Below are 13473 nucleotides of genomic sequence, written 5' to 3'. Positions count from 1 at the left end.
CGATCGCCATGATAACTAGCTAATGAGCCCATTGAAGGATAATTAGCTCCCGTCTCTAGGACGCACCATTCTCGATCGTACGTCGTGTGGATACGAAGGCAGCGCTGAGTGCGGTGCGGGATTTCCCATCGGCAGCAGAGAAAACCCGGGGTCGATGGTATTTTTGGTATGCATTGAGAAAAGCCTAGCAAAAGGATAGGGGCCAGGTCGGAAGTCTGGTTCAAGCTTGCCCTTCACAGTAATATGTACTGCATCTTGAGCGGCGTGCCAAGCGCATGGTGCGTGTGGGTGTTGGCGCCCGTCGAGCGCCACTGAGTTTGAAATCGCAATGATGCGTGATTGGCTGATCGAATTTATTTACAGCTATGATCAAAGATTGGCACAAACGGCTTATCTGGCTTCTGGCCAGCGTGTGCCTGGCAGCACGACACACGCTCGCCTGGTGCCCTTCGTCCATCTCCAAAACGATACTACAAAGCTATGTTCTCTTAGCTCTCACGCGCTTTGACATAGCCAATTCGTCATTAAGCGCTGGGAACGCACGTTGAGCAGTGTAAGTACACTACGTTGTTCTTTCTTTTACAGCGTCCGTTAATTACGGGCGCTTGACCAATTAGTTGTACCTTTATAAACGGAAGAAGGGCGAATGACTCACGGCCAATTATAGTTTCCGATTCCCTAATACCCCAACTCCACTCCACCATTACACCCCTACGACTCGCCCACCGTGCCTCCCCCACGCAAGATAGGAAAGCTTTGGAAGGGCTTGATGAAGATCGTCAAGCAGAGGTTGGGTGTGTTTAGGCTGAAACGGAAGGACTTGGAGCAGCAGGAGGTTCAAAGTCCGCGAGGATGGGTGAATGTCGGTACGGAGGGGAGGATTGCGGAGGTGAAAGTTGGGGAGGGGGAGGTGGAGGAAGGGGAGGTGAAGACGGCGGTGAAAGAGGAGGAGAAGGAGGGGAAACCAAAGGTCGACGGAGAGCCAAAGCCGTTGGGCTCGGAGACGCCTCGAAAACCCAAGCGCAAGGCTTTGTTGATCGGGATACAGAACTACGACCACGTCGAGAGGCTGAGAGGACCGCATCAAGACGTATTGGATATGCGTCAGTTGTTGATCGGTGGGTCCTTCCTTCTTTTTTTCCACTCTAACTCGATTCGACTGACGTCGGTGTACACGGTAGATCATTACGGATACGATCCCGATGAGATATGTTTATTGATGGATAAGGATGGTTTGGAGGAGGATATGAAGCCTACGAGGGATAATATTGTATGTCCTCTTTTCTTTTCTTTTTTCCACCTTTTTCTTTTTGCTGATGAAGGGAAATGGTAAGATGAGAAGGATGGATGAACTGGTGGAGGACGCGCGTTCTGGGGATCGGTTTTTCTTTCATTGTACGTTCTCTCTCTTTCAAGCGGCGGTGTATAAGTATGCGGTCTGACGTGGAATGTTGAATAGTTGCAGGCCATTCGACACAACAGGATACAGATAACCTGTTGGAAGAGGAAGATGGGAAAGATGAATGTACGTCCTCGTTAACCATTCTTTCCTTCTTGCTCTGTCACTGATACATACATATGTTGATCTAGTCATCGTGGCGATGGACAATGAGTTGATTCAGGATAACGTCCGTCTTTCTTCCTTTCTTCCTTTCACGGGGTACATAGACTTGGTGCTGACGTTCACTCTAGGTTCTACGAGAACGTCTCGTTGCTCCGCTTCCTATTGGGAGTTCACTCGTCGTATGTCTTTTTTTCTACTTTGCTTTGTGCTGTTCCACGTTGATGAGATATCTGCAGGCGGTGTTTGATTCGTGTCATTCTGCCTCTTTGCTTGGTGGGTTTTTTTGGTTTCCAACGTCACTTTTTCATTCCCGATACGCTCCTTCCGTTATCCTTCACTCTCAACACGCTTTTTTCTCCCAACGCACGACTGCCCTCTCTCTCGTTTCAGATACGCTCCTTCCTTCCTCATTCGTTCCCGGCATGCTCCCCTCTTCATCTTTCAAACATTTCTTCTTCGCTCCTGGCACCTCCTCCTTCCCTTGTACCCCTTCCTTCTTCCTTGCCTTTGATGTTTCCTTTCATCATCTTTTCTTCCTTTATCTTCAAACCTCTTCGTCCTCTTTCCTCTCTGTTTCACTCCCAACACACTTCATTCCCAACATGTTTCCTCCATTATCCTCTGCTCCCAGTTCCCTTTTTCCTTTCTCCCGCCTCCTTCGCTCCTCTTCCACTTTCCTGATCCTCCTCTTCGCCCTCTTATCTATCCACCCTTCCGTTCGCATGCTGATGCCTCTCACAGACCTCGAACATTTCCGATGCAACCGCGTCTACGTCCCCTGGATGAACAAAGGCAGACGAAGGAGTAACTCGCGGTGGAACGTTAACGGTAAGCCTTCATTCCAATTTCCTCCCCTTTTCCCGTCTCTTATATCGACCATCTCATAAAGTCAGGAGACAAGCAGTGCCAGTGGGACCGCCTACCCCACTGGGCCCTAAAACTCCTGCTGCCAATCAGGGTCCTACGAGTCCTGTTCGGAATGCTCCTCAGAGCCCTGCGGGATCTCAGCCCAAGAGCCCGATGCATACGACGTTCAAGCCGTCCCCGCTTAATCCTGATGTTCTTCCTCAAAGTCCTGTCCGGAGCCCTGCGGGATCTCAGCCCAAGAGCCCGTTGCATACGACGTTCAAGCCGTCCCCGCTTAACCCTGCTACGTCTTCACCTGTGACGTGTACGTGTATATGTACGTGTCCGCCTTGGGTGAAGCAGGAGTTGGAGTTGGAGGCGGGGGAGCGGTATGCTTCTTTGGCTTCTTTTTCGGAAGTTTCACTGGACGGTGGTGAGACGTATTCCTCAACCGATAACGCAAACAACTTTTCCCCGTCTCCCATCATGTTCCCCTCCCTACGACCCGACGCTCCCTCCTCTTCCTCCTCCTCTTCTCCTGCTACCTCACCCACCACTTCCCAGCCACTTCCCTATCCCGATGCCCGTCCATGCAGACGCCCACACCCTCATACACCCCTTCACACCCACCCTCACCAACACGCCCACCACCAAAACCCCCAGTTTCAGCAACAGCCCCAACACCAAACCGCCCAACACTCCCAAACCCAAGCTCAACAACACCAAGCGAAACCCCTCCTCCCACAACTCGACATCTCTTCTCGAAAAGTGTATCAAACCAGACGTGTGAGCTCACGTTCGGTGCGGTGGAGGCGGACGTCAATTGATCGGATATTGGAGTCACCTGTTGTTGGGTCTGCCGGGTTGGCGGAGGTTGGTGGGTCGATGGGCATGGAATCGGTTGCGGAGGACGTTGGGCCCTCCTCGACGGCTGCGTCGCCTGCTTTGAGTCCTGGAGAGTTTGGGTTGGGACAAATCAATGAGTGGAATGAAGACCTCGATGCTGCGTACGGGACCAATGCGCAAGGGATCAAGGCGGCTGCTACGCAGTTGCTTTACGAACCTAGTCAATACGATTTCAGGAAGATCGCTATCACGACAAAGAGTTCGACCAAGGTTGTTTCTCAGCGGGTTGAGGGGGCTGGCAACAAGGGCAAGGATAAGGAGAACGTCAAGCCGGGTGGGAAGACACCGTTGGCAAAGAAAGGCGTGTCCCCGGAAGGCATCAAAGCCCAATCGTTGACTATCCGGACGGACGTGAAGGCTTCGACGTCTCTTGTAGGCGTGCGAGCTGGCTCGGAGGGAGCTATTCCGCCAGGCGGTGTTATGTTTCCCGGAGGACAACACGTGGTTGTGGGGGGCAATAAAGCCAGGCAGGGTTCGCTGGGTGCTGCAGCGATTTCGTTGGAAGCTGCAGCTGCAGCCGGGAGTTCATCACGCAGATCGACCGAGTCATATCATACAACAAGCGGTTATTCGGTACCAGCAGGAGCAAATGCGTTTGGACCGTCGGGAGCTTCGGAACATTGGTATGAAAACCTCACTGGGTCGCCTATCCAACGGTGTATGTCCCCCGAAGCGTTGTTCTGCACTGGATTCTGTCATGAACGGTGGGAGATGGAGAAGAAGGCGAATGGGGGCGTGGTGCATCATGTTGATGTTGTATGTTCCTTTTTTCTTCCTTTTTGTGATTTTGAATGGAGGTTGACCTGATTGGGTGGGCTGTAGATATCATTGTCTGCATCGAAGGATGGCCAGAGGTCGTGGGAGGATCAGAGTGGGTCGTCGATGACCCAGGTGGGTTTCTTTCTCAATTCAGGGGGGAGAGGGTTTGCTGATACTTTCGGCTAGGCTTTGATCGCGTTGTTGAAGAAGGATCCGAATCCTAGTTTGAGGGATCTGTTGACGAATGTTAGGTGGGTCCTTTTCTATCCCCCTTTTCCTCGTCTTCCTTTCTTCCTTGGTCTTCCGTCCTTTCCTGGTCTTCCGCCCTTACTACGTCTTGCTTCCTCTCTTCGTCATGTTTCCTTCCTTCGTCTTCTGTCTTTTCCCCGTCTTCCTTCCCTCGCTACTCCTCCCCTTCCTTCACCCCTCTAGTCCGTCACTGACCCACCCGCCCCTCCAGCCACGATCTCCACAGGTACTACCTCCGTCTCCACACCATGTCTCGGGACTACAAAAAGCAAGTTAAGGCGAAAAATGCGAAGTTGGCGGCGAAGGGGCGCTCAGTGATGGTTCCACAGGAAGTGGAGATGGATAACTTTCAAGATCCCCAAATCTCTAGCTCCAGGCCTTTGGTGAGTATTTCTTTGTTTGATGGGTTTTGAATGAGACTGATAATAACGTGTAGGAGATGGGGCGGCTTTGGGAACTTTGAGTGTGCTGTTCCGCGCGAGCTATGATGCTCCTTGTTTCGATTGGATTTTGTGGTTGTGTTGACCAGATTTCTTTTACCGGTCTGCGCTGCATCGGTTCTTAAACTGTAACATTGCATTCGTACATACATACCATTGGACTTATTCTATACACGGATCCGGATACCACTCATGATAGATACCTATACATTTATTCATTATATAACTTGAAATACTAGTACCAGGGCAAGCGCCCTCATAACAACACACCCCTTTACGACATGCGCGCCTGACAGATCCCCTCGCCTTCACAGCCCCATGTGGAGCTTTCTCCTTGTGACTAAACGTGTTGAGCGCGTTCTCGACGTTTACAGCCTTCAAGATCGCTGTGTCACCCACTGGCAACCACAATTGCCGTTACGTATGGGCGTTCTTGCTTGCGCAGTCTTCCATAATCTCTTCACAAACCGCGCGAAACCGGCGCTCCCTTCGGCGGCTAAGAGATCGCAGTCCCATTGGTGTATGGGGGGCACACCGCCGACCGTGAGGGGCGTAATCTGTTTGGTAGTTGTATCCAAGCGGTAGAAATATAAGTGTGTGCCGAAGGCACTGACGCCATGAAGAGTTTTCATCGGCTAGTTTTCGTATTCTACGTCAGATACAGCAGTAAGGGTTACCATTACAAGTAGTTGTGCATGAGGATGACTGGCCTATACTTAATATCGACCAGGTGAGACCTAATCTCAACCTAATCTGGTCATCCGCAGCCTGGCGGCTTGAGGGAGGTGCAATGTCCCCTGGGAATTTGAGATGTAAAATCAGCAATGGCTTCAAGTCGAGAACTTGAAATGTCATGGTTGGATCGTCTATATCGAGAGTATTTTCAAGGTATTGGGGCAAGATAGCAAATTCGCTATCCGCATTGTATCCGCAGTGAAGATCGTGTGGAAGAGTTTATTGTAAGGCCCATATCATGGGCCATAATATTCTCTCTCGGTTGGGTTGTCACTGGGAATTATGGCGAATTGCCTGAGGACGCTGTCGGGCTACATACGTGGGGGAGGAGGTAGAGGATGTAAACTTGGCGAAGTTTGCATTCGTCCCGAATCCCGATCAGTCACCGTGCCGATCTCCACGTGTCTTCTTCTTCATTACACAGACTTGAGACGGCAGTGCAACTACTCCGTACACTTATAATGGATTTCATTGAAACCCGCAGAGCTGTGTACGCTTATCTTTATCTTGCGACCTATCTATCTCACCAAATCATCGCGTATTGCAAATGAGTACTCTTGTTCAGCAGTGTCCCTACCTTCACCTGCCTGCTGCCTCAACTTCGCAGGCGATGAAGCTACCAGTTGGCCTTTCGACTATGTTGACAGTCACGGTTAGTTTTTTTTTGGAGTTTTTGTTGTTTTTAGGTCACAACTATCCATTATGTGTACTACAGAACAGCATCGGTTCCGCTCTCACATCATCAACAAATATTGCCCAACCTCTTCGAAAGAAGGCGCTTCTCATTGGAATTAATTACCCCGAGGGCACTGATTGGAATTTGAGGGGCCCGCAGAACGAGGTCAGGGAGTTCAGGGAGCTATTATTGAGTAGGTCTAACTAAGTTCTTGCAGCTACTTCAAGCTGATCATTTTTTAAAGCTCAAGGTGGATACCAAGATGCGAATATTGTGGTGCTCACCGACGCACCTGGGACGCAACAGGAATATCTGCCTACTAGAGCCAATATTGTATGTTGTTCCTTTGAGTTACTTTGGACTCTACCTTCTACATGACGTTGCAGCTCAGGGAGATCATGAGGCTTACGGCGGGCTCGTCGCCTGGGGACGAGCACTTCCTGTTGTGTGGGTATCTCCCTCACCCTTGTGTGTGTTGAAGTGAGCTGATCGTCTGTGCAGATTCTGGTCATTCGGCGCAGAGGAAGGAGAGCGAGAAGAGGGAAACTCCACCGGCCGACACTACCAACACCAATAGCAATAGCGCTGTTCCTCAGATCACCGACAACAACACCACTACCATCACCAATGCCACCACCTCTGAATGCTCCACAGCCCTCGCCAATACAAGCCTCCCCAATTGGGTATCTTTACCCGAGTACACGACCGTCCAACGAACAATTTCGACCCGCACCGCCCACACCACCACCACCATCGAGACCTCCACCCTTGGGCTGTCAGAAGAAGACGCCATCGAAGCCGATCTTTTGAAGTTCGTCACCCACTTCTCCTCCTCCGACTCCGCAGAGGAAGAAGAGGAAGAGGACGGCTACGATGAATGTGCGTCCCTTTTTCCCTTCCCACATCATTTGGCGACTGATTGAGTGTGTGACGGTAGATATCATTCCCCTTGACGCTATCAGTATCGGTCCCGAGATGAAGGTGGTAGATGAGAAGATCATACTTGATGATGTACGTCTTCTGCTTGCTTTTGAAATGAAAAATAGGATTGTTGCTGATGATGAGGTGATGTATATAGATCCTCAGGCAGTGTCTGGTTCTGCCTTTGTTCCCGCAAGCGAAACTTGTGGTATGTGTCGATTGCGTTCGTGTCACCCCCATCCGTACTGATATGTCACAGGCCATCTTTGACTGCTGTCATTCTGCAACTTTGCTTGGTGTGTATTTTCTTATTGTCTATCTGTTCTCGGCCCGCTTTCCGTCGTCTTTGTGTGCCTTTCCGTCATGATTGCTCTCCGGCGCTCTCACGTTATCTTTTCAATGTTTTTCTTATCCCCCTGCAAACCACCCCCATCCTATACCTCGCTAACATCTACCCGACAGACTTGAAGCATCATCGTTGCCATCGAATAGGCACTTGGCCCAGCCGATGTGGGTACCCTCCTCCTCTTTTTTCCATCGTCTACCACTCCCTTCCCGTTATCTCTTTTCCCGCTCTCCTCCTCTCCTTTTTCCCCACTGTAACTTCCCCTTCCTTGCGTCTTTCTCTCACGCTGACGTTCGTAATATGATGTAGTTCGTCGGTTCTGCAGACGATGTACGTCCCCTTCCTCTCCCTCTTGCTTCTTTTAGGGTAACAGATAATTTTTTTTAGTTTTCGTAGAACCCTATGCTCGCATCGTGCTCCCTTTCAAGTCGCACGTCCTGCGGAAGATTGAGCCAACACAGAGGCCCGAAGACACGGACAGACCGGAAGAGTCGACAGACCCGACTTACCCCAAGCCCGACTTGAAGAGCAGGCCTCATGGTCGGTTTAGTGGCCTCAAGGCCTTAGGGAAGAAGGCCAGCACGGGAAAGCCAGCAGCTTCACCCCTACCGAGGCAAAGCTCTTTTAACATTGTTATCAACCCTCGGAAACGCTGCTCGGGGTTATGTGCGCGAATGGATCTGTCTAGTCTTGATCGGCAGCATGTTGTATGTCCCTTCTCACGTCCCGATGACAATTCTCTTTGTGGACTGAATGGAATGTTGGGGACAGGTTTGCGTGTCCGCTTGCAAAGATTCCCAGATGGGCGTTGAGAATAAGGCGGGGGAGTCGATGACTGAGGTGAGTTTGTCTCTGTTTAGGAGTGAAATGGAGTTGATAACAGTGGCGTGTTCTAGGCTATCATTGATCTCCTCAAGGAAAATCCACGGCCAACCCTACGGCAGCTGATGCAAGCTGTGAAGTAGGCGTTTCCCCCTCCCTTCTGTACTCTAACTAATCATATCGATTAATAGCGCTAATACAAAGCGCCAGCGCAAGAAGATGAAAGAGCAATATGAAAACTACGAAAAGAAGATCAAATCCCGTGGCCGACCTCCTTCGCAAAAAGAGTTGAAAGTGATCGAGGAGGGGAAGGATCTTTGCCAGAACATGCAGAATCCACAGGTCAGTCACACGGTTTGGTTTCCATCTCTTGGTATTTGAAATAGAGGTGCTGATTTGTGGGTATGGTGTGGTGTAGATATCGAGCTCTAGATCTCTTGTGAGCTCTCTTTTCCCCAACGTGTGTGCTAAAGTGCTGATGGTGGTGGTTATGGTAGGACTTGAGAAAGACGTACTTGTTCGGACCCTCAGACGTTAGTGCGCCTGATCATGAAAGGACTCAAGGATGGAAAGGAGGGCAGCGCTTCAAGCGATTGCTTCCTTTGTTCAGGCGTGGTCGGGCGCAGTCCTGAACCTTCTTTCTCTCAGAGAGGAGGACGATTTGCATTGACGCCACTGGCCCGAGGACTTGAAGACTAGTTGCTACTACACTCATTCACTATCTATATCTATATCTCGATATTCGTATTTATCTATTGGTGAGTTCTTGGCGCTTTCATCCAGGTTTAGGCTGATTCATGTGTTTGCTAGGCCACAATTGATCGACATCTGACTTTCGAGGACCTATACCCCAGTCTTTTATGATACCCGGCACAAGTGCCACCACTATCTCCTTCTTTCAGCTTCATCTTTGTTCAAATCAAATCCGACGGCTAACCGCAAGTTACGGCACGCTTTCTGGTCAATTTCCGAAGCGAGTACTTCAATACGATACAAGTCCGTTTTTGAATTTAATTATGCCAGCCCATGACCGTTGCTCTCTTTATACAGGACTGGTCCTCGGGCGCGGTCCTGAACCTTTCCCGGCACAAGTGCCATCTTCTGCCTTAGATTAGATTTTCGGATATATCCGTTGAACCCATAACATTTCAGAAACGTACATAAGCGAATAAGTTCAATAACAGCTACAAACACGAAAAAATGCCCCGCACTGGTGCCATTATATCTCCTTCTTTCAGCTTCATCTTTGTTCAAATCAAATCCGACGGCTAATCGCAAGTTACGGCACGCTTTCTGGTCAATTTCCGAAGCGAATACTTCAATACGATACAAGCCCGTTTTCAAATTTAATTATGCCAGCCCATGACCAATTCACCCGGAACCTCACGTTGTCTCCCGAGGCCAATACCGACTTTTAGGAGCTCAAGGAGGCTGGCGTCGATGCCTGGCTTGGAGTTCCAAATCCGCTGCTTAGCAACACGAGCGAATTCGCCCCTTCATGGTCCTTTGGGGTATGAGTCTAAACAGCAGGTCAGAAGGTGAAATGTTCTTTGAGAGATGGAATACTCACCGGCATGGACGGTGCGGGCGCACCCTGCCTCTGATAAATTGCTTTAGCTGGCTCGCAGCTTCTTGCATGCTTGCTCCAAAGCGTGGTATAAAAAGCCCTACGTTTGTCACCACACAACACCCCGTCACATCCAGCACATTTGACTGAGACGAAGGTGTACCAAAGTACGCGAGGGTCCGCTTCTAGTCCTGCAACCTTGATTTTCTCCTCTTGGGTCACCGTCGTCTGACCATCCCTTAGTATATTCAAATTTTCGATGGCCTTATTGTACACCTTCTCCAGGTCATATTTTTTGTGCCCCGAAGTCCAGGGTTGGAACTTTCTGGAGCCTGGGTGTAGGATCATATGCGCCGCGATGGCGTCGCTTCCTCGTAACTTCTTCCTGGGAGGCGCTTCCTCAGTCTGCGCATCGCCCTTGCGCTTAAGGGAATTTATAGAAGGTGAAGCGATTGGAGGTATATTCCTGTAACACGGACATTTATCAGTCCGTAGTAACTGGGCGGGCCAGATTGAGAAACTCACAAAGACGTTCCGTCGACGCGGTACTTCGGCCCGGAACCTTGGCTTTTCGACTCAAAAAAGGCATCAATTCGTGACGAGTCGCGGCTGTCCTTGGACTCGCCTTCTCGCGATCTACAGGGAGCATAGAGTGAGGCATCAACTTCTAGGTGGAAGTGGATCACGACGAATGGAAAACTTACGATAAGCATCCTTCGATGCGTTTCTCTTTGGTGCCACTTTTATTGGTCGAAAAGGCGACGATTTCCGAGGAGTCGGTGGGAAGCCCTTCTTCAAGCGCCTTATTGAGTCTTGTGGATCGTCGCACTTGGAGGGAGCTGTCTGTGTTTGTGGACATCGAACTGGAGTAATTAGGAGCCAGGAAGACGATGTTTGTTGAAGAAGGGACAGAGGACGGATTGCTGTGGACTCCAAGTGGACTCCCTCTTAAATAACGCACGTGACATGCCTTGAAGTGCGTCCCTCGGGCCACCACGGTGGCCTCGCATTGTCTGTCGAGTTCCGACCAGCCGATTCGTGGCCATGGCCATCAATATCCTTGATTAACGTGTCCGCTTGACGACGCGCTTTCTTACGCCTACGTCCCCTCCGGCTGTTGGTCCCACAGACCGTCCCATGATCCTGCTTTCACGCACGTCGCAAGTGCTCTTGGAAGGGACTGAAACTTGAATCGGCTTTCATTGATGGCTGGGGTTTCGATATTTATTGTGGGCTCCGCCATATTGAAGTATTGTCCTTTCCGTCTTTTGTGCTATGTACATAGTACTCTGAATCAACAAATTCTTCAATGGCCATTCACGGACACATGCCCTCATTTCCGCAACTCTACTCGCTTCCTTTCCCCACCTGCACTCACCTTTCGCATCGCGAAACCACCTGAATTTGATCCAAAATAGTTGCAAAATAGTATCCCCAGTCGCTCCGATACAATCCACCAGGTTTCTCCAGGAGACCAAAAAAAGTCTTGCCGCGCCCCAATTAATTCATATGATCAGAGAGCCCCACTCTTCTGACCTTGAGGCATTTCACTGACAGTTATTCGGATGTTGTTTTCGTAAATTTCATTGTGGGATTTGTTTTGCGGGTTGATTGATCTGCAAAATCATTCTTTATTTGACAGTGCGGAGCTTGCCTTCAACATGAACCACGGAGGAAAAACCCTGTGATTCACAACAAATTATGAGTGTGTATCCAGCAAATTTTATGTAAATTAGTTGTTAGTTAGACGTAGTATCTCCTGGATTTTTCCTAATGAAGGCGTGTGAGGAGTGTCTGATGAGTCGCTTGTCGTCAAGCGTAAAAATTAATACGGTAACAAGGCGCGAGGGCCGGAAAAGCAATGCATTTCTTACATTTGCTGACTCCGTGAAGTTGTCAAAAAATTGGAACCTCCATGTTTATAAACCCAACCCCAACCATTGCATTATTGTTATTGTCAATACGCGTTACATGACGGTGCTTGGAAGCCCGCGAACAATCCAACACAACCCCATAGACTCGGGATTTACTAGTTACTCCTTATTAAAGATTGACTGAAGCGAATCGAGGTATTTGTCACTGCGTTCATTGAGACTAGTTGAAGTTGAATGGCACGTTCTCTGGCTGTGCTTACCTCCTCCCGCTAAAGTTTCTGAGATAATAGTCTTGGGGCGGACTCCAGCTAAATGAATTCCCACTGGATCCACCGTAAACAGGGGAGCTTCTGTTTGTATTACAGCCAATGTCATAAAACAAAGCGGGCGAATCAAAATGCTAGAAGAAGTCACCTATGTCAGTAAAGAATTGCAGTTGATCGATATACTTTGAACCGCGACCATTGATCTTCACAATTTTCTCGTCGGTGTCCAAAAAAAAGGTGTAGGCATGACCTCCACCCCCACCATGTTTAGGAGTGACGGTGTCAACGTACGCGACTTGAATAGCGTCAATGTACTTGTCAGCCCACACTCGAATCTCCGTCACTCCTCCGAGAGACGGTTGGGAGTCGTCGAATGGGTTACCACCGCTCCCTCCTTCACCGGGGCTGGACCATATAGGAGTGGATCCGGGATCTACACATATGATCATGTCAACAAGATGTAGGACTTAGAATGCAAAAACGGTTGTACCCTTGACCCCCGAGTCGACAGTTCCGGAATCTGTTGGGTTCAAAGACATGCTGAGGATGTTTCAGTGTGGGTCGTCAGTGTGACTATCTACTCTACTTATACTTCTACGGGCCAGTCTTAAGAGATATTGGCAATTCGGATCGATGCCTTCTCAAATGAGCATTGCTTTGCACCCCAGATTCCTGCGACATCACTAAACTGCCAAATATACTATTGGTTCTTCCGCATAGATTGCGCTGATACTTACATTGAACCTTTGGCAAGTTTGAATGGAAATATAGTGGCCTTATCAGTTGTCTCACAAGGAGACGAAGAGTGGGTTTGCTGGACTGTCGAACCACAATACTGCGAGCACCTACATTTGCACCGTAAGCATCAAGCAAATACGAAGGAGGGAAAATCGATACATAGATCCCCCAACGTCATACTACCAAACGTAAACGGAACATCCAACATTACGCTTATAGTCTTCGAATTGGGCCCAATGACGATACCTTTGACTGATAGCGGAATGCCTCCAGAGTCTTGTACCATCGTAACACGGTCACCCAAAGCAAAGTGTTGATTCTGAACTCGATGCGCAGTTTGTGCAGGTTTAAGAACGGCTTCTTTGATATTGGTGAGCTGACGACTTCTTCGAAAACGTCATCAGCCATTTGCTCAATCTCCCCAACGATATTCTGCAAGCAGATAAGGTGTGAGTGAAGAGTTTACAAGCTTGTGAACGGGACTCTTTACCTTGCCCAGTTGTCAGATGGCCACAGAAAAGGGAGACAGGTTCGAAATCTCGAACACCCTTGGAGTCTAATAATGCTTTGACCATTATAACACGGCCGTCAGGATCCGGCCGTGGCAGCTTATCCGGTGACCTTGCCATTGCTACAAACAACTTGTCAATCAGGAAGAATTCGGGAAACTTTGCCTATCGATCCCATGCTTCAGTCAAGAGTCATAGCCAGTAGAAAGCAACAGATAACGAGAGGAGGAACTCAAAAAACTTTGCCTATCTTCG

The 13473-nt window shown here is 49.4% G+C and overlaps 4 protein-coding genes across 4 annotated transcripts; 2 read left to right on the top strand and 2 right to left on the bottom strand.

Annotated features, from left to right (window-relative positions):
• Positions 1-769: 769 nt before the first annotated feature.
• Positions 770-4787, top strand: LACBIDRAFT_298640 (uncharacterized protein; the record flags this gene model as incomplete). Its single annotated transcript, XM_001881931.1, has 12 exons — positions 770-1118; positions 1182-1270; positions 1323-1395; positions 1490-1525; positions 1591-1628; positions 1693-1743; positions 1801-2392; positions 2454-4072; positions 4139-4207; positions 4262-4326; positions 4536-4707; positions 4761-4787. The coding sequence occupies 12 exons, from the start codon at positions 770-772 to the stop codon at positions 4785-4787; spliced, it is 3180 nt and encodes a 1059-aa protein (XP_001881966.1).
• A 1322-nt stretch (positions 4788-6109) lies between these two features.
• On the top strand, positions 6110-8896 carry LACBIDRAFT_298639 (uncharacterized protein; the record flags this gene model as incomplete). The annotated part of the gene is made up of 16 exons (XM_001881930.1): positions 6110-6151; positions 6215-6368; positions 6420-6508; positions 6562-6622; positions 6677-7054; positions 7113-7186; positions 7254-7304; positions 7356-7392; positions 7559-7606; positions 7752-7772; positions 7830-8149; positions 8214-8282; positions 8339-8403; positions 8456-8606; positions 8683-8703; positions 8762-8896. 16 exons carry the CDS (start codon positions 6110-6112, stop codon positions 8894-8896), a joined length of 1716 nt encoding a protein of 571 aa, XP_001881965.1.
• Positions 8897-9678: 782 nt separating this feature from the next.
• LACBIDRAFT_327938 (uncharacterized protein) lies at positions 9679-12510 on the bottom strand (the record flags this gene model as incomplete). The annotated part of the gene is made up of 11 exons (XM_001881797.1): positions 9679-9783; positions 9835-10297; positions 10357-10467; positions 10536-10754; positions 10793-10945; positions 10989-11104; positions 11210-11229; positions 11368-11447; positions 11966-12055; positions 12155-12404; positions 12462-12510. The coding sequence occupies 11 exons, from the start codon at positions 12508-12510 to the stop codon at positions 9679-9681; spliced, it is 1656 nt and encodes a 551-aa protein (XP_001881832.1).
• A 326-nt stretch (positions 12511-12836) lies between these two features.
• On the bottom strand, positions 12837-13338 carry LACBIDRAFT_298637 (uncharacterized protein; the record flags this gene model as incomplete). Its single annotated transcript, XM_001881796.1, has 2 exons — positions 12837-13069; positions 13200-13338. The coding sequence occupies 2 exons, from the start codon at positions 13336-13338 to the stop codon at positions 12837-12839; spliced, it is 372 nt and encodes a 123-aa protein (XP_001881831.1).
• Positions 13339-13473: the final 135 nt, after the last annotated feature.

The sequence above is a fragment of the Laccaria bicolor genome, genomic scaffold (genome assembly GCF_000143565.1).
Source record: "Laccaria bicolor S238N-H82 LACBIscaffold_14 genomic scaffold, whole genome shotgun sequence".
NCBI lineage: Eukaryota > Fungi > Basidiomycota > Agaricomycetes > Agaricales > Hydnangiaceae > Laccaria > Laccaria bicolor.
The sequence above is the reverse complement of the archived record's forward strand: the minus strand, read 5'-3'. Positions and strand labels throughout refer to the sequence as shown.